Source organism: Fundulus heteroclitus, chromosome 3 (genome assembly GCF_011125445.2).
Source record: "Fundulus heteroclitus isolate FHET01 chromosome 3, MU-UCD_Fhet_4.1, whole genome shotgun sequence".
NCBI classification, from domain to species: domain Eukaryota; kingdom Metazoa; phylum Chordata; class Actinopteri; order Cyprinodontiformes; family Fundulidae; genus Fundulus; species Fundulus heteroclitus.
This window is the reverse complement of record NC_046363.1, coordinates 42606346-42630307: the sequence shown is the minus strand read 5'-3', so window position 1 is coordinate 42630307 and position 23962 is coordinate 42606346. Positions and strand designations below refer to the sequence as shown.

The window sequence follows — 23962 nt, the reverse complement described above, 5'->3', positions numbered from 1 at the left end:
GTCACTCAAACACGATGCAAACGAGGAGAGCATTAAACAGTGAAGAATCCCACGGTAACTCTGGAGGAGCTGCAGAGATCCACAGCTCAGCAGGGAGAATCTGCGTGAATGCCCAGTTATTGGGCATTCACGCTACACATCTGGCAAAAAGAAAGTCAGAAAAACAAGGACTGCACCGTCAGCCTTGGTAGCGGCAGCATCATGCTGCGGGGGGGAGGGGGGGGGAGCAGAGACAGGAAAGCCTGACAAGATTAACAGGAAACTGGATGGAGACAAACACACGGCAGGCTGAGGAAGACTTGAGACAACCTAATGGTTTCACATCGAAGCATATTGATGTGATTGGACGGCCCAGACCTGAATACAACCGAAAATGTACTGACGTACCTGAATGGGGTTATCTTAACGCCCTGATTAAACCCGCCTCGCTTAACTGGTTTCACCGAAAGAAAAAAATTCAAAGCATGTTGTGCTTTAGAGGAAAGCACGTTTCCATCTTCAGACGCGTTCCTGGGCGCGCCGCTGGATTTGCGGTTAGTTTTTGTGCTTCTGGGTGTGTAGAGGCTTGACTTTGGTTTTTACTAGATGCTGAATCAGCTTTTCTAAACTGAATTCTTTAAAGTAATAACTGATGATGTTCAGGAGGAAGAGGAGAGAGAAATACATAAACGCTTCTCCATAAAGTCTTTCAGCTTTGGAAACTTAATCCACAAAGTTGGAGGCATTTTCCCAAATATTTTTAGCTAGATTTACTTTGCTTTGTTAACCCCCCCCCCCCCATCCCCCCACTACTTCCTGTTTAGCTGTCCAAAACAAAACTAAATATTTACCCAATAGGTTTTTAAATAATTATATTTGGCCATAATATTTATAAACGCAAATGGATTCAATCCGCGTTGCAAATGTTTGCGACTAATTTTAGCAGAACTACCGGGTTCTTTAGTCCGATAAAAAAAAAAACAACGTAATGATTTTTGCTGGAACTCAGCCAGTGGCGCCACAGCCAATACGCAGTCAGTACAGCAAAGCACGGCGTTGGCAGTATGATGATATGTGGCTGCACATGGGAAAAGCTGCTAACGATAGAAGAGAATAAGTCCCGGTATCGAAGGTAGACGCGGCTACGAGTCGACACAAGCTACACGCTACGATGAACCAGAGTCAACCCTGAGGGCTTCTACAGGGGATTATATCCAAGATGGTTTATTCAAAAATTATTTTATTATAATTCTCACTGCTAAGTTCTCAACTTTTAACTTTTTGTTCTCTGTAATTTTTCTCTTCATAGAAGGTACACCTGGTCTGGCGTTCTGTTAGCTGTGACATCATCAGGGGAGGCAGATCATCCTCTATTACCATCTACCATAGAAAGTACTCCTGGGTCAATGTGAGCTTTTGTGCTTTCTGTGTCTCTGCTCTGTCTTCTCTAACATAGAAAGTACTCCTGGGTCAATGTGAGCTTCTGTGCTTTCTGTGTCTCTGCTCTGTCTTCTCTAACATAGAAAGTACTCCTGGGTCAAAGTGAGCTTCTGAGCTTTCTGTGTCTCTGCTCTGTCTTCTCTAAGCCCCAGTGGGTGGAGGCAGATGAGCGTTCACACTGAGCCTGGTTCTGGTTCTGCTGGAGGTTCTCCTCCCTGTTAAAGGGGAGTTTTCCTCTCCACTGTCGCTTCATGCATGCTCAGTATGAGGGATTGCTGCAAAGCCATCAACAATGCAGACGACTGTCCACTGTGGCTCTACGCTCTTTCAGGAGGAGTGAATGCTGCTTGGAGAGACTTGATGCAACCTGCTGGGTTTCCTTAGAGAGGAAACTTTCTGACCAATCTGGAGGATCTGATGGAATCTGACTTTAGAAAGAGCCTTCAGATGACATGTATAATGAATTGGGGCTATATAAATAAAACTGAATTGAAAATTTAAATTGAATTGTGCAAAAATCATGCAGGGGTTTTCATAGAGAGTCTTAACAAAATGCACAGAGCAGAGTTTTTACACCAGATTCCCTTCCTGATGCAACCAGGATATAAACCCGGTATCACGACATGAAATCAGCTCGCTATACCATGGAGGGAAATTTGTTAGAATAATTATTCAACAGAATAAAAGTCAGCACCTAAAACCAACTGAAGCTGCGGATTAAACTGAGCAACATAAGAGCATCCCCCCCTCCATCATGTCAGCTGATATGCAATCATTTAAAATGCAACAAACGAGCAATATCAGGTGAAACAGGGAAATCTGCAAAGACAATAGAGGCTTTGTTTACCGAACATGATGCAGCCAACGGCAGAAACCGTGTCTGGTGGCAGGTTTGATTAAACAAATGGTAACGTGAGGAAAAAACAGGAAGTCTGCGACGAAATACTTCAGGTCCCATGTGAAAAACTCGACTTGGAAGAGTTGAGCTGCAGAGCAACGCTTCAGACAGCCAAACACTCCACGGTGCATGTTTGCATGCAGCACCGCTCCTTTCATGCATGCTTTATTTTAAACGTCGTCAGGAAACGGTGACTGAAACCCAACTGATCATTTTATCTAATTCAACAAATATGTAAAACAAGACCGTAACATAATGGTCAGCGGTTCAAATCAAAGCTGCCCCACCTGTCCCTTTTCTTTGTCAGATCAGATTTGTGATGAAGCAGAGCAGAGATGAAGCTGGAGACCACCGGAGTGTTCATGATGATGATAAGGAAGAAATAATTTTCTGTTGCAGTCGTATTTCACTCTTGTTCCTTTGACTTCACCTAGACCATAAAGTTTCCTCTATAGTCAATTAAATATTTCAGAGGAAAACAGAATACTTCTTTGATGAACTATTACACATAATAACTTAACTCTGTACATTACAACTTATTTGTTTGACTCTAAAAAACACTGAGCTAAAATCTTCATGGTGAAAGTGATTATTTCGTGATTAGTTTTGAATACTATTGTCCTTTTGATAAATGTTTATCTGATCAAGACGAAAAAAAGTTGATTTCAACTTAAAAAAAAAATGTAAATCATAAAGCAATCTTAAAGGGTTTTCCTTTTCACCAGATTAAAAACATCCTAAATATTCAATCCTTTCTCACATCTATACCGCCGCTGATGGACTATTCTGTCATTTTTTGTTCTTTGGAAGCACAAAATAATTTAAATGGATTAAAAATTCATTAAACTGTTAGCTTAGCAGAAAATTACTGTACTGCAATTACTGTAAAAAAATTATGCCATTGGAAAATTGCGCAATTGGAAAAGTGTGCAAGACGCTTCTAAGAAATAGTGAGATTTGAAACCCAATTTTAAGGCCTTTAAACATCCCAGTAACAAAACAAATTATATCGCCATCTGTGTAATAATATAAATAGATCCTGTTCTGGGTGATTTACTGTAAACTCCGACAGCTGAGAGAGACGGCGAGACGATCCACAGGTTAAAGGTCACGGTTTCAGTCCACATTCAAACGCTTGCAAACATCGTCGTACCTTGAGCTGACAAAGACCCCAGAGATTAGAGGCAAAGATCCCGCTTTTATCCCTTTCTGTTCATCTGGAGGCGAAGCAAAAATCCAGAGCAAACTTCAGAAAAGCTGCCAAAAGCTTCTGGATGTGAGGAATATAGTCAAAGTGTTGTGCTTGGTGGCGTTTCACGTCAGCAGGCAGAGCATCAAGTGCGTGTTTTTGTGCAATAATAGCGCTCTCACTCCTCATCCTTGGTCCTCCGTGCAGCTATGACCTCCCCGAGTGTGACGGAGTAAAAACCTCCTCCTGGGAGTCAGAGTCTTCCAGTTCTAAGGTTCCCGGTGCAGATTTCCCGGTTTCTGCGGCTCCGTTGATGTCCCGCAGCGGCACATAGGAATAGTCCTGCCGCTGAGGGAAGTGGGAGGCGGAGGATCTGCGACACGCCCGACGGAGGGAGACGAGCAGGACGGCCACCAGAAGAGAGGTGAGGACGAGGGTGATGATCAGCCATGATCGCCTGAAGGGAGAGAGACAGAGGGCTTTAAATAAATGTCATGACACGGACCTCAGATTAATTTGACTTAATAAAAAAATTTAAATCATGAATGTTAATAACCAAACGGCCACACGGAGATGCTGAAAAAAGCTAAAGCATTGTGGTATTTCGTACCTTCTTCACAAGTCTAATAATACACAACCTGTTGGGGCTGGGAGATAAATCAATTTAAGCGATTAATTTGAATTTTTCAATTTATTACGATTTCATTTTTGGAAAAATCAGGATGTTATTTTGCAGATGCACTCATTGGACGTCCATGAAGAGAACAGCAGCAATGCTGAATATATGTTTAGGAGAATATCTTGTCAAAATATTGTAAGGAGGAACATTTTTTGACCATAATACAAGACATTTTAATTTAGCAAAGATAGTTTGAAGTTACACGAGTAAAGTGAAGCCTGTCCTACTGGCAGCACACATTTTCTTATATTTTCATTGTTTACAATGGCAGGGCCGCCATCTTGTTTTACAAGCTTATAATTAGTTGCACTTTGAATTTAGGTCAACTCCCAGACAAATGCTTCAAATAAAGTTTTTAAAATCATTTATTTTTTTCATTTTTGTGAAATGAAAAGGAGGGGAAAAAAAATCAATTAATCGATTAATTTGGTAAAATAAAACCTGAGATTATAATTTTAAGCCATTTTGCTCAGCCCTTCAACTTGGGTTATTCGTTAAGTTGATCAGGAAACCAGGACAGAATGAACAATATACATTTTATCCTGTTTGTTTTCTAAAACAAAAACCTTTTCAAAACATTTCTAAACAGATTTCCATCAGTTTGTGTAATTCTTGTCCAACTTGTGCCAGAGAAGAAGCACTTTGGACAGGAAACTGCAGCAGACAACACAGTCTCTCTTCGGCTCCATCCGAATAGCCTTAATTATAGCTTCTAGCTCCGGCTCATTAACCTTCCACGGGGTCAACAGTAGTGATGGGTCGATGAGGCGTCATGAAACGTTTCGACACATTGCAACTCTGTGCCGATACTGTGCCGATACTGTGTCACTGAATACTGACACCTGCTGGACCTTAAAAATCCCTACAGGCAACCTGGTTGACAGAGTTAACTGACACTGATTTGATGACCAAGTATACACAATACAATTTAAATCATTGTATGTTGCATTGTATTATTTTATATTTTCATTTGAATTAAACATATATTTGATTTTTTTTAGATACAGTCAATAAATAATGTGAAGGAGGATGCTTGTGGACTGGCTTTTTTATTTTTTACAAATGGTGGATCGGGCGCTGTGTTTAGTTACCTGACTGATATCATCTGTTCTGAAATCGGAAATGCTGAGTATGACAAAGGGAGGAAAAACTACTCAGAGTAGCAACTTTCTACTCAGTGTAGATCAGCCGTTTTTTTTCTGAAACGACGCTCAGAACAAAGACGCACAGCGCAACCCGCCCAACCAAAAAAGCGTTGCAGAACCCATCCATCAGTGGTGCGCTCCGATCAGCACCTGGCGCTCACAGAGCGAGACTGTGGTACAACACCATCACACCAGAGTTGCAAAATAGTTAAAAATTAACCATTATTAACCGTTATTTTGTTTACAGTTCAGCTTGGATTTTCTTTACTGCGCAGCATAGCTCTGCTGTGCGCGCTGCTGTGCGCGAATGCACACGCGTGCAGCTTAGAGGGAACAGAAACAGTTTGGCGCGTCAGTCAGTTCGAAACAGGTGCTGTATCGGTCACGTGACTTTTCCGTAGCAATACACACATCGACACGGGTTTCGCTCTATGAGACCGACACATGCGCCGACGCATCGGTGTTGCCGGACCCATCACTAGTCAACAGTAAGAACTTTATCGTGGGGAGGAAAGGAACTTATGAATATTGTGCCAATTTATGACAGCCTTTAATTCCGACCTCATTACGTGACGGAAACACACGTGGATGATGAGAGATCCGGGCCTCCAGCTCTCTGAAAATGAACTATGAAGTGCGTGCCCTTTTCTCTCCGGACATTTCCGTTGATTTCCATGAGGCAGTTGTACCGATACGTCATGTCATGCAAAGGATTGTGGGATACCTTAAGTCTTCTTAGCTGCAGTGAGGTTCTTAGGCTAAACTAGCAGCAGGAGGAGGCATTTAGGCTAATTTTCCTACCTCCTTCCTTACTGACTGCTCTTATCATGGCAACTGCTGACACACTTCTGCTTTGGCAAACGAGTCCTGACTCTGTAACGGCGTTCAGATGGAGCTTTCCACGCTGTAAACCTCAGGGGAAACATTCAGAAAACACCTTTAATGTTGGTGTAGGTCTAGATTTGTCAGATCACATCCACAAAGCAACAAAGATCTGCAACATTCTGCATCTTACAGTGGACTCCATTTGCTTTATGCAGTCCATTTCCTACAAGATGTAAATAATAATAGTGGCTTCCTCATAGACATCACGATTTAAAGGTGATCTATTATGCTTCATTTTAAACATTTAGGATTCTATGGGCTATACAAATATGTTCATTACATTTTTATTTATTTATTTTTTCACACAAAATCAATCTCAGATAATGAGATTTCACCTCCAGAGTGTCGTCTATCTTGAGCTCCTTTCAGAATGAGCCGTTGTTTTTTAGGGCTCTGTCACTTTTATGCTAAAAAGCCCCCAACTCAATGTTTACGCTCACACATTCTGCACCTGAAAACGGCTGCAAACAGATGCACAATGGAACAACGGCACATTTTTGACCCCGAGTCCGACCCAGAGGCTGGAGAAGTGGAGCCTCCTGCTCAACCAGCAAGGATGCAGCAATGGTTTCTGAATGGTGAGTATTCCTCCAGGGCTACCGTAGAGACGGTTCCAGAGCTACGTTAAAAGCCACGTTTCTGCCGTGTTAAACCATCCTGTTAAAGCTTCTGAACTGCCTAGAAACATCTGTGTGTGAGTGCTATGTTTTTATAAAGTGTCGGTTTATTTAAGACACTTCTAGGAGGCATTCTGGTTGTTTTAAGTCGGAAGAACCTGAGAAAAAAAACAAAACGCTAACAGCGCTAGCGTCCCACTTGGATTTTCGATGCAAATTAGCATCATGCTAACCGTTACTAGTCTGTCTTTTAAGCATAAGTGTAAGGGAATTATCTGGCATGCATTACTGCCAATGTTAAATTATGAATATGCTTTATTACAACAATAATTATGACTTTGATATAAAGGTAACGTGTTAAACTTTTGTATGTTACAGTTTTACTTCACTTGGGTTGCTGGCTGAGGGGGGGGGGAGGGTTAAAGGTTCATAAAGGACTGACAGCAGAGGGTAAAGGTCAGAGGTGAGGGTGAGACCACTGTGACCTTTGAACCTTACTCTGTTAGGTACGGCTGCTCTCTGGGAGCTTCTTCTCTTTGTCTCCAGGATGTAAACATCTGTTTGGCCAGGCAGTGTCCAGCTGTAGAGAAACAAGGAGAAACAAAACAATGATATCCCTTGTAGGGACTGTAAATCTGGACTTTTACTTTTATTATAAAAAATATTTTTGTCTTCAACATTCAGGAACATTGTGTTTATTTATTGGCTTTGTTTCCAGGTTATATCTCCCCCTCCGATATTAATTTTCTCCTGTGTAACAGTTTTTCTATCTAAGAGACGTGACGCCATGACACCGCTGACCCTGACCTGGATAGAAAAACAGAGACAGAGGACGACTCTGGTAGCAGTTTTGGTTTCAATAAAGGGTGCATGTTTCTGTCTTGATGCTGGAACATTAAGTTTTAATTTAGCTCATGTTCCCCCCCCCCCCAAGCACTGTTCATGTTAGAAGGAACAAAGTCGGCGCCGTCTCTACCTCTGCTCTGTTGAATATGCACTCATGCAGAAAATGGAGGAACACAGAGGGACGGCGGTTTTATGCAGAATTGCGCCAAGTCTCATGCAGCTGCGTTGTCTGGTGACGGAAAACGAGAACGAAGGAAAGCAGGTTGTACCTCTGTGTAAGGTGTAATTGGTCTCCTTTGGTAACGTGGCGTTACAGCTTCCTGTCTGCGGGTCACATGGGCACAAGTCGTCGCAGTGACACTCCTGAGCGCAAGACGCACCAAAGAAACCCAAAGGGCACGCTGCAAGAAAAGGGTCACAATTTAGTTCTGTCTTTGTAATTCGACCGACACAAAAACGCTGCAAATGTGATAAAACCTCAGGCAGACTATGATAAAATAGCTCATTTAAGATAATTTTTTTAAAATAAAAACACAAATACACTTTCTTTCTCAGAATCAGCTTTATTCGCCCACGTTTGACAGACAGACAAGAAATTTTACTTTTGTTTCACTTTGTTTTCAATGAAGACATTTTATATATAAATGTATAAAAGATGCTGGGAAATAAAATACTCCTCTAATAGTACAACCAAATTATTATAAACTGAGATGAATCTACTTTTCTAACTTGTTTTCTTTTAATTTAGTCTAAAAATAATTAAATTAAGGACTAGTGACATAATTAAAAAGGGAAGTTTTGCCTGAAATAATCCGTCATTAAACAGCAGCAGTAATGTTTGCTCTATATTTAATGGTCAGAACTGTTTTTATGGACCTCAGTAGCAATGAGTTGTTTGCCCACAGATTCATAATTAGCTTAAAATATTAAATTGGATAAAACCTATGGCTGGACGATATAGAAAGAAAGCATATTGATAAAATAGAAATATTGATCGATATCTATAATTATTAACAAATTCAAAACATATATTTTAAGTGCAGCCCTGGACTTTTTATGCTGTTGCTTAGCAACTTATTTTTAGATACAGACAAACACTGAATTCAAACTCAACCCTTTTATTCAGCCAACTTTTTATCTAAACTCCAAGTTTTTATAAAAGAAAACAGAACAGACGCTTTCTGAACTCTCTGAAGGGGGCGGAGCTTGGTGACGGAGCAGCTTCCCGGTCCGCGTTGTGATTGGTTGGGAAGATGTGATGATGTAATATTAACCTACATGGCTAGAATGTATAAGGAAAGAAAACTGTTCTTCTATTGAACTTTTTATTGACCCTTTTTTTCTATCATTGATATACGTCTATCGATCCATACATATTGCTATTGAATTATCGTCCAGCCCTCATAAAACCCTGATGTGATTGCTATGTTTGTGCACCCATTATTGTGCATCAAAATTAAATTTATATAGTCTTTTGGATCAGAAACCAAGGTCAGCTTCAAGTCCGCAGGGTATAAAAAGACCTCTGGATGTTGGTGAACATGTCAGAGGCGGTGTTTTTCCCTCTTTGGACGACTTGTGGTAGTTCCCACGGCAGACCGGAACCAACTTTGACCCAGTGGTGCAGCTTTAACAGTTCATGTCATTTTTTCCTGTCTACTGGACAGACAGAAGGTTGACTTTCTGCTGGGTTCCTAATTTAATGGCTCATAAAATGTAATAATATAACAGTTTAAACACAAGTGTAACCATAACACATTTCCAAAGCTGACAGGAGATGTATTTTCTGCTGAAAATCTATTTACTGCTTTCCAATAACTGCTGAGTTGGCACTGTTGCTCGTCTGTATAAAGTAAATTTTGTCCGTTTATCTCAACTGGGCATAAAGTAAGAGCACAGCTCTACCTTTTTCACACCTTTCCCCGAGGAAACCAGGAGGGCAGCGGCAGCGTCCGCTCACCGGATCACAGGAGCTGCCGTTGGAACAGGAGCAGGTTTGGTTGCAGGAGTCACCGTAGAATCCTGGGAGGCAGCCTTCAAAGACAAGGAAACGGCAAATACATTTAAAAAAAAACAAGGGTTTTACTTAAGGGGGGACAATAATTTAAATTTCAACATATATCCTGATATGATATCTATATTTATTGAATAAAGTTATGACATTTCCAGTATTTCAATATACGTTACCTGCTAAGATTATAGCCTTTGTCACTAACTGACAATCTGAGTTTTATGTAATTTTATGCGTTTTACTTTTTAAAGCAGATATTTCTGAACTGTTAATAATAACTGAATTCTGAACTGAAAATAATTGGCACAAGTTGGTACAGGCTTCTATTATGGGCTTTCTTTCTGAGGCTTTTATTTTGTTTATATCGATATCGTAATCGTATCGACCAAATTTAACAAACATATGGTGATATAAATATTCAATTCAATTAAATGTTATTTATATAGCCCCAATTCATGAAACATGTCATCTCAAGGCTCTTTACAAAGTCAAATTCAATCATATTATACAGATTGGTCAAAAATTTCCTATAGAAAAAAACGGGCCATATCGTCCAGCCCTAGTTTTACTGTAGTTTCTAAGCATTTCTACCAATCCTGTAACTTTCTAAATACATTTACAGGTACATATATTAAAAAAAATTAGAATATTGCGTAAAAGTGCAATATTTGTCTCAGAAAGAGAAACTGAGATAGAATCGCTAACAACAGACCGATATATTCCAAGCCTTTGTTTCTTGTAGCTACAGAAAATGGAAAACCCAGAATTCAGTACCTCAGAAAATTTTAATACTGTGAATCCTTGAGGGGATTCTCAAGTGAAATCCATTCAAGAATTTGGAGGAGCTTCAGAAGGAGTGGACTGAGACTGGAGTTGGAGAATCAAGAGCCGCTAAGCCCAGATGAATGCTATTCAATAAAATTTTATTTATATAGCACCAATTCATGAAACATGTCATCTCAAGGCTCTTTCCAAAGTCAAATTCAATCAGATTATACATGCCACACATGGCTATAAACGTCTTACCGGGGCCAAGGAGAAAAGTAAGTGGACCGCTGCTCAATGTTTTCAGATGAAAGTAAATTCTGCGTTTAATTTAGAAGTCAAGAGTCTCTATAAAATAACTGTTTCACTTTCTGAAATGACTGGCAAAAAATAATGCACCTTTACGCAATGTTCAAATGTTTTGCAACGTACCTGTGATGACTTCCTGAATGAGGAACCGCTCTCTCTCACAAACCAGAATTACATTATAAGATTCTACTACAGGTGGCTGCTTTATTGATAGTAGTTTTTTATTTATTTGATAACAGCTACAGACTAACATTAAATTAGGATTTTATTTGTATCTTTTTTCAGCAATACTGTATATTAACCTGGTTCTGCTGGAGGTTCTCCTCCCTGTTAAAGGGGAGTTTTCCTCTCCACTGTCGCTTCATGCATGCTCAGTATGAGGGATTGCTGCAAAGCCATCAACAATGCAGACGACTGTCCACTGTGGCTCTACGCTCTTTCAGGAGGAGTGAATGCTGCTTGGAGAGACTTGATGCAACCTGCTGGGTTTCCTTAGAGACGAAACTTTCTGACCAACCTGGAGGATCTGATGGAAGCTGACTTTGGAAAGAGCCTTGAGACGATGTGTGTGTCCTGAATTGGAGCTATATAAATAAAATTTAATTGAATTAAGGAAATGTTCAGTGGGTGTGAACAGTATTGGAAGGCTGAAAAATGTTCTGCGTCTACCTTCGCTGCAGTTGGTCCCTCTCCATCCGGCGTCACAGACACAGCCACCTGCAACACACGCAGGTCAGGAGAAACAGCAGAGAACACTCAGCTGGACATCAACGTGAGAACATCAACGGTTCTCACTCGGCCTTCCCAGTCAGGAGAGCCAGAATGACGACGTTCTGAGAAGCTTCAGCAACGCTCACCGGCGGTGCAGACGCCGTGGGGGGAGCAGGCGGTCGTCTGACACACCAGGGAGTCGCAGGCGGGACCCTGCCAACCCTGGTGGCACCGGCAGCGTCCGTCCACGCATTCGCCGTGTTCGCTGCAGTTCGCCGGACGGCACCGCCGCTGATGAACGCACAGCACTGTGGAGACGTCTCTGCTGCAGCGCCACCTGCTGTCAGATGCGCTGGAAAGGGTAAAAAAATAAATGAAAATATCAGAAAAATGCGAAAAACCTTTAAAAAAAACAACTTTCAGATATGAAGCATCACATGTGAAGGATTTAGGGGCTCACCAGTGATCAGAGGGGTAGCTGGCCAGAGAGCCATTAACCACATAGGTGGCAGACCCGCCTCCATCCAGGTTAATGGCGTTGATGACTCCATTTTTCTTCAGGAACTCGGCCACCTGCCAGAGATTCATGCTGTTTGGACACAAGACGTCCCTGTGGTTAAAAGGCTGGAGACAAAGTGTGTGGGGAAAAAAAATGGCTTTTGAAACGTCTCGACAGAAAACGACAGGAACACTGCAAAAAGGGAACTAAAAATAAGTAAAATTTTCTTAAAATTTTTCTTTGATTTGAGCAGCTAAATAAGACTATTTGCCAATGGAATAAGAATTCCTACCTCTAAAATAAGATTATTAGACATCCTGCACCTGAAATAAGACGATGGAGATGAATTGTTCTCATTTTAAGTGTAAAAATCTTATTCCATTGGCAAATAGTCTGATTTACCAGCTCAAATCAATGAAAAATACACTAATTTCAAGAGGATTTTACCTACTTTTAGTTCTCTTTTTGCAGTGAAGATGTCCATGTTTCTATACACCAACCAACCAGGCAGCCAAAGTGCTTTACAATCAGGGCTGCGCATCATCATGAACCGATATAATACGATTCTCCATACATAGCTCAGCCTGATTTGACTCCGATATCAATATTACTTTCAAATTAATGCTCAAAAGTCATTCAATCAACAAAACCAGCCAAATATCATGTATATATGTTAAATTTATTGAACATTGATATATTAACAGGAAAATAAAGTGCATTTGGAACAACGTGCCCAAACGTCTGATTTTAGGGACGAAGGTGTTTCTAAAATCTTGTCGGCCGTTCCTAAATTCGTCTCACTTGCTCTTCCTCGCTGTGAACAGTGATGGCGCTCTGTAATAACGCCCCCTAGGGGTTGGGAGGTATATCGACATTGAAAGCCAGAATATCCTCAATATCGGGCGCGCTCGTGGCTCAGCAGGTAGCGCAACCCATGTTTGGAGGCCTTAGTCCTCAACACGGTCGACCCGGGTTTGAATCCGACCCACAGTGCTTTGCTCCATGTCTCTCCCCCTCTTTCACCCCCTTTCCCATCAGCCTACTGTGATAAAAAGCGAACCACTCGAGCCGCAATTTTGAAGTCCACATTTTGGACTCATTGAAGCCTGTTGAGAAAACAACTGAGAGGCGCCAACATAAAGAACGTTACAGTAATCCGCTCTGGAGCTGATAAATGTGTGTAAAGCCTCTCAACATCAGCAGGGATTAAAAAAGGCTAAACTTTAGCTAAAGCGGTAAAATCTGACTACAGAACCCGTGAATTTATAATCTTTGTCAGATATCCATCCAGATTTTTTTACGATGTCACTAAATTTAAAATCCAGACGTCAGTGGCGGCATTCTCTATATTGGTTTTAGTTTTACTATGGGAGCCCAGATATAGTTTAAGTTAAACGTTAACTGTTTAAATCCACACAAATTAAGATTTTATTTTGGCAATATGTGATCAAACCCTCTGAGTTTATGTTGTGGAAAGTTGAGGGAAGCCCAAGTTGTAAGATTTAGTATTTAAAGTCATTGTGTATTCTGAATGAGAAACGGTGATTGGGACAAATCTGCTATTATCAACACTGCAAAAATGGAAATAAAAGTAAAACTTTATTTAAATGAGTATTTATTCTTGACTTGAGCAGGCAAGTTTAAATGATCTTCCAATGGAAATAGTTTTATGCATTTAAAATAGTAACGGCTCATCATCTTATCTCAAGTGCAGTATATCTAGATCTTATTTTAGTGGTAAAAATATTCATTCTGTTGGCAGATCGTCTTATTTACCTGCTCAAATCAAGGACAAATACCCTCATTTTGAACATTTTTTACTTACCTTTAGTTCCCTATTTGCAGTGAAATCAGTTTAAATTTTGGTACCAGACCCTAGAGTTTAAAGAAACTGCATCTTTCATTAAGTGACATTGCTTAAAAACAATAAAGTAAATGAACAACGGCATTAAACCTTTAAACGCTGCAGGTTTTGAAGTTGGTTTTATTGGACGTGCTCAGTGGGCTTTTAGTTTGGAGGAACAAGAAAAGCCAATTAAACCACCACCAACTGCAGGTAAGACACCGACTACTCTTAAATTCCTAATCCAACCAGCATGTAGAAAACAAAAAGTAAAATAAACTTAAAAACAATCCCAGGTCACCCTGAGGAGTCGTCATAATATATTGTTCTGGTTGGTATTAGACGGATGGTCAGAGCGTTTGGTCCAACCTGACCGTTACTTGTTTTATTGACCAGCTGGGGCCCCGTATTGACAAAAGGTACACAGAAGGCAGCGGTTTAGACATGTCAGGGTGCTGCGCTATTCTTGGCTAAATCATTAACGGCAGAACATTAATTTTCAGATTGCCAACAGGGTCGGCGAGGTGAAGGGAAAGTCAAATCCATCCAATCGATCGGCGGAACGACCTTAAGAGGGTTGAAGAGACACGAGCTTCACGGCGTTAGTTCGTCTGATGAATTAAGAGTTTAGTCAAATGTGTTAGCTACAGTCACTTTTATTCCAGGAAGTCTCCATTTTCCCTGAACAAACACACATGTTGTTGTGTCAGAGCCGAGATTCACCATCATCAGTGAACCGTTGCATTATTTAATATAAAAAAATAAGAAATAAAACATTTATTCCTGTATTCCCTTTATTTGGATGGTGACTCTCACTCTCATGCTTTGTGAGCTTCTGAAAATATTCAGTTTCCAAGTAAACACTTTATTAAACTAACAGCCTGTTTCATTATAACTGTTTACTGTTTGTTTTGTCCGAGGACAAAGTCGACTTTTCCCGCATCAACCTTCCCAAAGCGAACACGGTCGGTTAAATTCATGCAGTCAGGACTGAAGGAAACTATGTGGACGTTTCTTTTGCTTTTCCAGTGAGTCTACGGCAGTTTGAGCAAAACCAGGTTCTTTACCCACCGACTAGGTTCTGGTTCTATGTTCTAAGGGTCTCCAAACAGCTTTCAGGGATCCCAAAGAGTCGGACCAGAACCACATTTGTCCGGATTCTAAGTTCAATTATCAAATACTAAAAGGTTTAGTCTGAACAGTGTTTTCTGCACAGACGAATGATAACTTTGTGCATTTTTATATAAAAAAGTGATGCTTTTATATATTTTATATAAAAAAGTGATGCTGAGAGGAGCAACGTGTTTTTAGAAAAATCAGACGTTGACCTTGTGGATAACAGAATCTGAATAAAATACATTTTTCCATACTTTGACTCAGAATCTTTCTCAATCTAGATGAAATCATCTAATGTAGGGGCACAAAATCTTCCTCAAAAATCCCAGATTTGTGTCAAATTCTTAAAATCCTAGAGTTTAAAAGGGGGTGTACACTACTTTTGCTGTAATTATAATAATTTCTGTGTTTTGTTCATAAGTAGCAGGTACACTTAACCATGATATTAGAAATAAATAATAATCTTTGTCCTCCACAATGGCTCTTAATTACCAAGAATGATGCAGAAATGAGGAATGAGGAAGATTTTAAATATAGAGAAAGATTAGTTTCAGTATTTCTTCTCTTTTTATCCAAGATGAGCAGGTTAGGCTGAACATTTTGGGCTTTATTTTCTTTTCTATAATTTTCTATAGAATTAGAAAGGATTAAATTGTCCTTGTTTTACCAAAGAAATTCAGTTTTTTACTCTCCATCACACTCACTGTGTGGTTTAATGTTTTAAATCCGGCCACCGTTTAATCAATCCCAATAACTGCACGTACAGCGGAGAACACAAATCAATTGTAAACACCTTTCAGCTCATTTACTTCCTTACCCTCTTTGTCCTGTTTGCCCATCGATCTGAAACAGGAACAGTCTTCCGTTTTCATCGTGGCCCACCGCTGTTCTGGCCGACACCACGTCCACAAAATGCTTTAATGTCCCTGACATACAGAGGAGGAAATAAATAAAATAAAAATCAGTTTATTAAATGAGATTATTCTTTATAAACTAAAAAGCAAAACAAACAAAAGAGCAACTGTTTTCCTGAAATCTTCCTGTTTGGAAATAAATGCAGATAAAAACGTGAGGAAACATGAAAAGCATCACACTAATGTGTTTTTGATGCATTTTATTGATTATTGTTGGTTAAAAGTACAAAAAAAATCAATAACTTAAACCTCACTGTGAAAGGATGTCAGTAATTATTTGAAAAAACTATAACATTCAATGTTTAAACTGTTTCTTTACTCCCCTATTAACATTGATTGTGTGTTTTTTTTCTTCCTGGTACATGCCGGCGATAAAGAAGCCGCCAAAAATAACAAATTGTTGCTTCTTAGCTACAAATACTCCAGAAACAACAGATAAGCCCCCCCCTCCCCACCCCCGTTTTGTACGGTGGACGATCTGACTCTTCCAAAAAAGGGGAAAAGGAAACATTTTAGATACAAAATGATTCGATAGGTTAAATCAAACTGATGAAAATAAGATGTGCCTCTGAAAGGTCTCTGTGTCAACAGAGGATGAGGAATAAATCACCTATTTTTCTACTGAAATAAACCAAAAAAAGGAAAAGTTTGGTTCTGCAACCTGAGCTTGCTGTGAAACTAAGTGGCGTAAGAGAGCAGAGCCACTTGGCTAAGCAGCGACAACAACAACGGCTAAACAAACACTTTTGGTCAAAACCATGCAGAGAATTGGACTTTCTGAAAAGAACGGTTTCAGTAAAATGTCTGCCATCAATTATTTACTTAAGACAGAAGTGTTATTTGTTATCAGACGATAAAAATGAGATGACTAAAGTGGAAACATGGAGATCCACTCTGGGTAAACGAGCCTTAACGAGCTTCTAAAGTCGTCTGAAGTTTAGAGACCCGACGTGAGCCGTGGCAGGTCCACAGCCTCTCCTGCCACCGCTAACTAAACCTGACAGCGCTGCGTTTTTTTTTTTTTGTGGCACCAGTGTGCTTACTTCAGGTTTATTTCACGGATGAGTTGCTGTGTAAAGCAAACACTGGGCGGTGGAGATACTGGGATTCTGCTGTGTTTATTTATGGCAGAACTGGAGCTCGTCCAGTTGCTCGGGGTAAGCTGAGGTCAGGGAACCGGGTTCTGGACACAGACGCAGGATAAGTGATCCGCGTGAGAAACCCCGTTTCTTTTCAGGCAAAGTTTTCACTGAGGCAAGAATAACCCCCAACAACAGCATAAATAGGAAAACTAAAGGTTCCTATTTTTCCTAAACACATGACATCCCATCATGTCATCGGGATTAGGCCAAACCTGCCTGACCAACAGCACGACTAAGCCTGCAGCTTTATTAGCGAGCGTAGTGATTAGGGGTGTAACAATAAGTCAATCCACATCAATATACCATCAATTTAATGACTAACCATCCAATTACATAGATGCAAAATGAAAATATCAATCCACATTGTCATTTTTAAGATGAAAATGAAATTCAGGGCTGAGACTATAGATAATTCTCAGTTTTTTTAAATTGGACAAATGCTGTTTTTGATCTAAATGCCTGATTTGTGTAAGAGCTTTGAAATAAAAAGGTCAAAACGTGTTTTTTTTTTTTTTTGTGAGTCGATATCAACGTAAATAACAGTTACATGGACAGATGATATCGCATCGCATTGATCTGAAATCGTAACAAACTTTGTGATTTCTCCAGGAGTGAATGCTGCTTGTCGGGACTTTGATGCAATCAACTGGTTTCCGTATATAGGACATTTTTGACCAATCTGTATAATCTGACCCAATCTGTATAATATGATTGAACTTGACTTTGTAAAGTGCCTTGAGATGACATGTTTCATGATTTGGCGCTATATAAATAAAATTGAATTGAATTGAATAGAACTGAAGCTGGTGATTTAGAGACTCTAGGAACCACCAGCAGACCTGCAGTCTGAGAGTGAAGTGCTCTGTTAGGAACATACGGGGTAATCAGAGCTCTGATATATGATGGAGCTTGATTATTAAGGGCTTTATACGTTAGAAGGAGAATTTTAAATTATATTCTTGATTTAACAGGAAGCCAATGAAGGGAAGCTAAAATTGGAGAAATATGATCCCTCTTGTTGATTTTCATCAGAACTCTTGCTGCAGCATTTTGGATCAGCTGAAGGCTTTGAACTGCATTTTGTGGACTTCCTGATAGTAAAGAATTACAATAGTCCAGCCTTGAAGTAACAAATGCATGGACTAGTTTTTCAGCATCACTCCTGGACAGAATGTTTCTAATTTTGGCGATATTACCGGAGGTGAAAAAAGAAACCCTGGAAACCTGTTTAATATGGGATTTAAATGACATGAGTTGGTCAAAAATAATAATAACACCAAGATTTTTTTACTTTATTACCAGAGGCCAAGTTAATGCTATCCAGATTAGGTGTTTGTTTTGGAAGTTTATTTTTTGACAACTTCTGTCTTGTCAGAATATAAATACAGGAAATTTAAAGTCATCCAGGTTTTGATGTCATCAAGATATGACTGCAGTCAAAGTAATTGAATCAGGAAGTTAATTCCGGACACTGTGTTTGGGTTAAAAAAAAAAACAAACAGTTGATGCTTGAATCAGAAGCCGTTAGAACAGCACGCAGCCTCTGGCAGTTTACAGTTAGTAGAACGGCTGTGAGGAGCCGGTGCGTACCCGTCTCCTGGGTGTCGCTGCACTCGGCCTCCAAACTCTGGTTGATGTAAATCTTTCCGTTCCTCAGCAGCCATACGACTCCACTGACCAGCTGGACGAACGGGTTGGACTGATCCAGAACGTCTTTCTCTGAGAGATACCTGGACATCACAGGGCAAAAAAACAAAAAACTGAAAAAATAAAGTTTAGCTCCTCCTGAACACAAATCACCCACCTTAGTGAGTTATATCCACTCAGTTTAACAGGTAAATATCACATTTGGCTTCTGGAACCCATTTATCTGACCAACATCAGACGAAGCCGTTGTAAGTGACAGTGAAATGATTTATTTCTTGGAAAAAATGTATGTTTATTTCAGATAATGTATTTTAAGTTGTTTAGTTCACATTTTGAGGTTTATGTAAAATTATTGTATTTTATTTCTTTTCAAACTATTTGTTGAAAGTTATGGCGAGATTTGCGTATATAAAAAAAGGCAGCGAGATTTGCATATGAGAGAAGGAGCAGAAATCTGGAAAAGAGCTACAAGTAGCAGTCTCGTATTTCCTGTAGCTGTCAAGGTATTTGTATTTATGTTTGTAATATTTTGTAAATTTATTGGTTATGGTGTTTTAATTACTTAATATTTTAATTTAGAGTGGACAACGAAGAATTAATCTGTTAAATACCTCCGAAGTGGCAGGCGGTCACGAGGTAACTTTTGTGTCACCTGACTGTCTGTAAATGTATCTATTTCTAAAGCTTGTCTTTATTTCTGTAGTTTTCACGGCGTTTATTAAAGAGCCCGTTTGAAGGAAGCCGTGCCAGTGTTGTCACTTTGGAGCAACAGTCGTATTTTATATTATAAATAAATTAATGATTCAGTTTGAGCTCTTAAAGTCCAAGTAGGGACTATTTTATTTAAGTTAACGTTGCATCATGTGGAAAATGTCCTGGGGTGTTTGACCGCAGTTATCAGACAAGTTAAATAAACCTCTCTATGGTTTACTGATGACCTGCGAGAGCTTGGCTGTTTACCGTCATCTGTTTTTGTTAAAAGATGTAACTTTTTATCTCTTTCCTACTGGAATAATCAGCAGATTTTCAGTGGAAACCTGATGCAGCCATCCATAGAAAAAAAAGAAAATCAGACTGTTTTGTTTATCTGTTTGCAAAGTGTCAAGCTGCCACGTTCAAGTTAACAGAACAAACAACTGGAGTCACCAACTTGTCATCTGAGCATTGTTTTTGAGCCTCTGCTGAAGTGGGCCGGAGGTTAGACTGCGGGCTGACAGGAAACCGCTCAGCAGAAGTTGTCATGCGCTACATATGACCAAACGACAAGCAGCAGAGGCAAACATGAGGGAACATGATAGTTGATACATGTGGAGTCAGGAGGAGACGAGCACAGTGGTGCCCGTCCATCGTCTACACCTACTTAACCAGGTATAGATGGGGGGGGGGGGGACATCAGGGTCTATTTCTCTCACCCTGCTGAGTTCTCCTACTGCTCTCCAATCTGCATTGCTTGTTGTTATTTCAGCTTTTAATTTTTTGTTCTCTGTCATATTTCTCTTCATGGAAGGTACACCTGGTCTGGCGTTCTGCACTGCAAAAACAAAACTAAAAATACATCATATTTTCTTGAACTTAGTATATTTGTCCTTGATTTGAGCAGGTAAATAAGATGATTTGCCAATGGAATAAGATTTCCGCACTTAAAATAGGAACAATTCATATCCATCTTATTTCAAGTGCAGTATATCTAATTACCTTATTTTAGGGGTCAGAATACTCGTTCCATTGGTAGATCATCTTAATTACCTGCTCAAATCAAGGACAAATATACTAAGTTCAAGTAAATCTAACTTATTTTTAGTTTTGTTTTTGCAGTGTGTTAGCTGTGACATCATCCAGGGGAGGCAGGTCATCCACTATTACCATCTGACATAGAAAGTACTCCTGGATCAATGTGAGCTTCTGTGCTTTCTGTGTCTCTGCTCTGTCTTCTCTAACATAGAAAGTACTCCTGGGTCAATGTGAGCTTCTGTGCTTTCTGTGTCTCTGCTCTGTCTTCTCTAAGCCCCAGTGGGTGGAGGCAGATGAGCGTTCACACTGAGCCTGGTTCTGGTTCTGCTGGAGGTTCTCCTCCCTGTTAAAGGGGAGTTTTCCTCTCCACTGTCGCTTCATGCATGCTCAGTATGAGGGATTGCTGCAAAGCCATCAACAATGCAGACGACTGTCCACTGTGGCTCTACGCTCTTTCAGGAGGAGTGAATGCTGCTTGGAGAGACTTGATGCAACCTGCTGGGTTTCCTTAGAGAGGAAACTTTCTGACCAACCTGGAGGATCTGATGGAGTCTGACTTTGTAAAGAACCTTGAGATGACATGTTTCGTGAATTGGGGATATATAAATAACATTTAATTGAGTACCCAGAGAGAACCAGTGCATGCAAACTCCATGCAGATTTGAACCAAACAACCAACTGTGCAAAACATTAATCATCCATTTCATGGACATGCTCTACAAATAGTGGTTTACAGCCAAAATAAATAAATAAAAGACTGTTGGCAGCTCTTACAAAAAGGTATATGGAAAAGCACCTAATGCCATCTTGGTCGTATGGTGAAGGACCACATCGAGAATCTTTATCATGTTTCACAGCTTTGGGAAAGCTGTGAAACATGATTGTAAACCAAGATGGCCGCCCTGCTGCTGTAAACAATGAAAATATAACTAAATGTTTGTTGCTGCTGGTTTTACACAATGAGCTGAGAACAGGCTTCACTTCACTGGTGTAACTTCAAACTAACTCAATAAAAAAAAGTAGATGAATGAACGAAAGTGTTTCGTATTATGGTAAAAATTAAAATTTTCCTCTTTACACCATTTTGAGAACATATTTTCCTAAACTTATATTGAGCATAGCTGCTATTCTCTTCATTGAAGGGCAACGAGTGCAACAAAGTGCCAGAAAAAACAAGATTTTCCAAAAATTTAAAATCATAAAAAATTGCAAATTTGAATTCCTTGATTAAATCGATTTATCAACCAGCTCTAGTTAATCTCAACTAATATTTCTTTAATTTAAAATTTTCCAAAAAAAATAAATAAAAGATCATGCAATCGAAACTTATGTCTTAGACTTTCAGTCAACATTTACATTTAAAGTAGAAAAAAAAACAAAAAATAAAAAACTAAAAGCTCAGAGTTCAAATTGGAGAGAATGAAGCTTTTAAAAGCCTAATTTGAGTGAGAAAACACTTTAACCTCCAATATATGAGAGCTAGCGGACCCACAACAGCACGACAAACAAAAATGCATCAACTTGCTCGGTTAAAAACTTTGAGATTAATCACTAAGATTACACGATAATAAAAAGAGCATAAAATAGGTGCTGCAATAATTTCTTTTAAGTCAGCCACAAAATAAACCAAGAGGTATTTTGTGTCTCCACCACCAGGATGTTTTTGTTCTTACCCAAACACCAGGTTGCCGTCCCTCCTGATCCCAAACTGGGCATTTTGCACCCCGCCGCTGTCCTGCACCAGCGTGCCGCTGCTCACCACGTTTCCCAGACACGCTCCTGACTCTGTGTTGAAGAATCCACCGTTCTGGGCATAAAGGCAGCTGGCAGCTTCAGCCGTCTCCTCCACAGACGCCCTGCGATGCGCGCTGCAGCCGCCGGGCCCTCCCGGCTCCAACACAGACACCGTCTCCAGCGGGTCGTGGACCACCGTCATGTGACCTGGAAGCAGAAATCCAGCAGAACGGGGTAAGCGTCCACTCAGTGGGGGGTTAATTTCATTTTTTTTTTTTAATTAAATTAAGCCCCGTTCTCTTACCCAAAACCCATCTGTTGCCTTCCTCCACATGCGTCACGAACACCTTGGACTCGGCGACCGGCTGCCCACCTCGGCGGCTGGAGGGCCAGCTCTCATGCGTGCTGTTGCCATACGTGACGGCCTGACAGTCCCTGACGTGGCGGTGAGAGTGGGCGGGGCCGTGGCCCTGAGCGTACGGCCGGAGGAGGTCATCGTCCAGAGAGCGTCTGCAAAGTTAAAGCTTTTATTTAGGACTGCTCCGAAGAGTTTTAAGCAGAAATGGCAACACTTAATGTGATGAAAATTTGGATTTGTTTAGGGGTGTGCAAACTTTTCATCACGTTTTGGCTCATTTGGGCCTAAACTGTCAGACCGTCAAAATGTACCAGAGCGCCTAAAAATAAAACGTTAAAGAATAAACTGAAGAAAAAAACCCCAGAAGGAACGCTTCAGTGAGCTAATTTTACAGTAAGCACAGCGGCTGAATATATGGTAGAATTAGTTAGGATTTCTCTTCAGGATTTATGGGTGTTGAGCTAAACAGAACAAGGTTTAATAGAGTAATAATGGACCAAAGAAAAAAAGATACTCTGTACTAAGGTGAAATCTGATGTGTAAACTGGGAATAAAGTAAATAAAAACCTTTCTAAATTTAACATGATTGTGTCTTTTGAATTGTTTTATTGTCTATGTTATAACAACTGTAACATAGTGAACACTAACCATTTTACGTGAGATAAATTGGCCCTTTTTTTTATTCAGATTATAATAACACCACAAACCTGCCATTCTAACTCATTCTCTAGTGCATTTACCTCTAAATGTGATTGTCCTTTCCTTTGTCAGATGATGTGCTGAACACCAGTGGACTCAATATACTTAAACTTAACTTCTAAAGGCAATTAGTAATATTATACACATCAGGGGTGCTAAACTCATTTCAACACTGGGCCACTTTGGAATCATGAAGTCCCTTAAAGGGCCGGTTGCACCCTAAATAGATGACACTTGATTTCATAATTTCATTCCAGTTCACATAAAAATGTAAAAACTTTCACAGTAAAATACTTGCACCCTTGCGCCCATTTGAACAGTTTATCTGCAAAAACAAAATAGTTAATATTGGGTTGAGTTACACTTTTTCACTCCTTGGACATTTCTGGGTCGTTTTAATGTGTTGTGGAAAACATCAAGTGGCAGGATGCTGTTACTACACAGTAAAATAAATAAATCAACATTTGCTACAGAAGGCACAGTTTTAGCCACTTTATACACTTTAAAATTATATATGCCTCTAATTTATGACATGATGTGCCTTTTTTTGCTCTTGAGGGCCGGATTCTACCCGCGGGCCTTTGTGTGTGACACGGATTTAGAGGCATCAGATTAGAAAAGACACTCATGTGTTTATAGAGGTTGTAAAAACTATTTTATTCCCACATCACTCTATGTTGTTACTTTATGTTTCAACGTCACATAAGCATATATTAAAATACAGCAAACTAAATCTACAAGGCGGTGTAAATTCATGAACTGGACGGCCCAACAGCGCCACCTTGTGGACAAAGGCTTGAAACGT

At 40.0% G+C, this 23962-nt stretch overlaps 1 protein-coding gene across 3 annotated transcripts in view; it reads right to left on the bottom strand.

Moving 5' to 3' along the window:
* The window catches only part of nagpa (N-acetylglucosamine-1-phosphodiester alpha-N-acetylglucosaminidase), a 31083-nt gene that overhangs the window by 6477 nt on the left and 644 nt on the right, over positions 1-23962 (bottom strand). Inside the window, exons 2-12 of one of the 3 annotated variants that reach the window (XR_004930762.1) lie at positions 22405-22610; positions 22040-22307; positions 18579-18718; positions 15750-15858; positions 11935-12063; positions 11621-11826; positions 11433-11480; positions 9584-9712; positions 7948-8079; positions 7331-7412; positions 3471-3963 (exon numbers count right to left, since the gene is read on the bottom strand). Coding sequence is in view for 2 of the 3 variants with exons in the window: in XM_036135443.1 (XP_035991336.1) it covers positions 3714-3963; positions 7331-7412; positions 7948-8079; positions 9584-9712; positions 11433-11480; positions 11621-11826; positions 11935-12063; positions 15750-15858; positions 18579-18718; positions 22040-22307; positions 22405-22610 (1699 nt within the window). In the remaining variant the exon portion in view is untranslated. Of the gene's footprint in view, positions 1-2638; positions 3964-7330; positions 7413-7947; positions 8080-9583; positions 9713-11432; positions 11481-11620; positions 11827-11934; positions 12064-15749; positions 15859-18578; positions 18719-22039; positions 22308-22404; positions 22611-23962 lie in introns of those variants that run through there. The other 2 variants (XM_036135443.1, XM_036135444.1) reach the window with 2 other exon arrangements.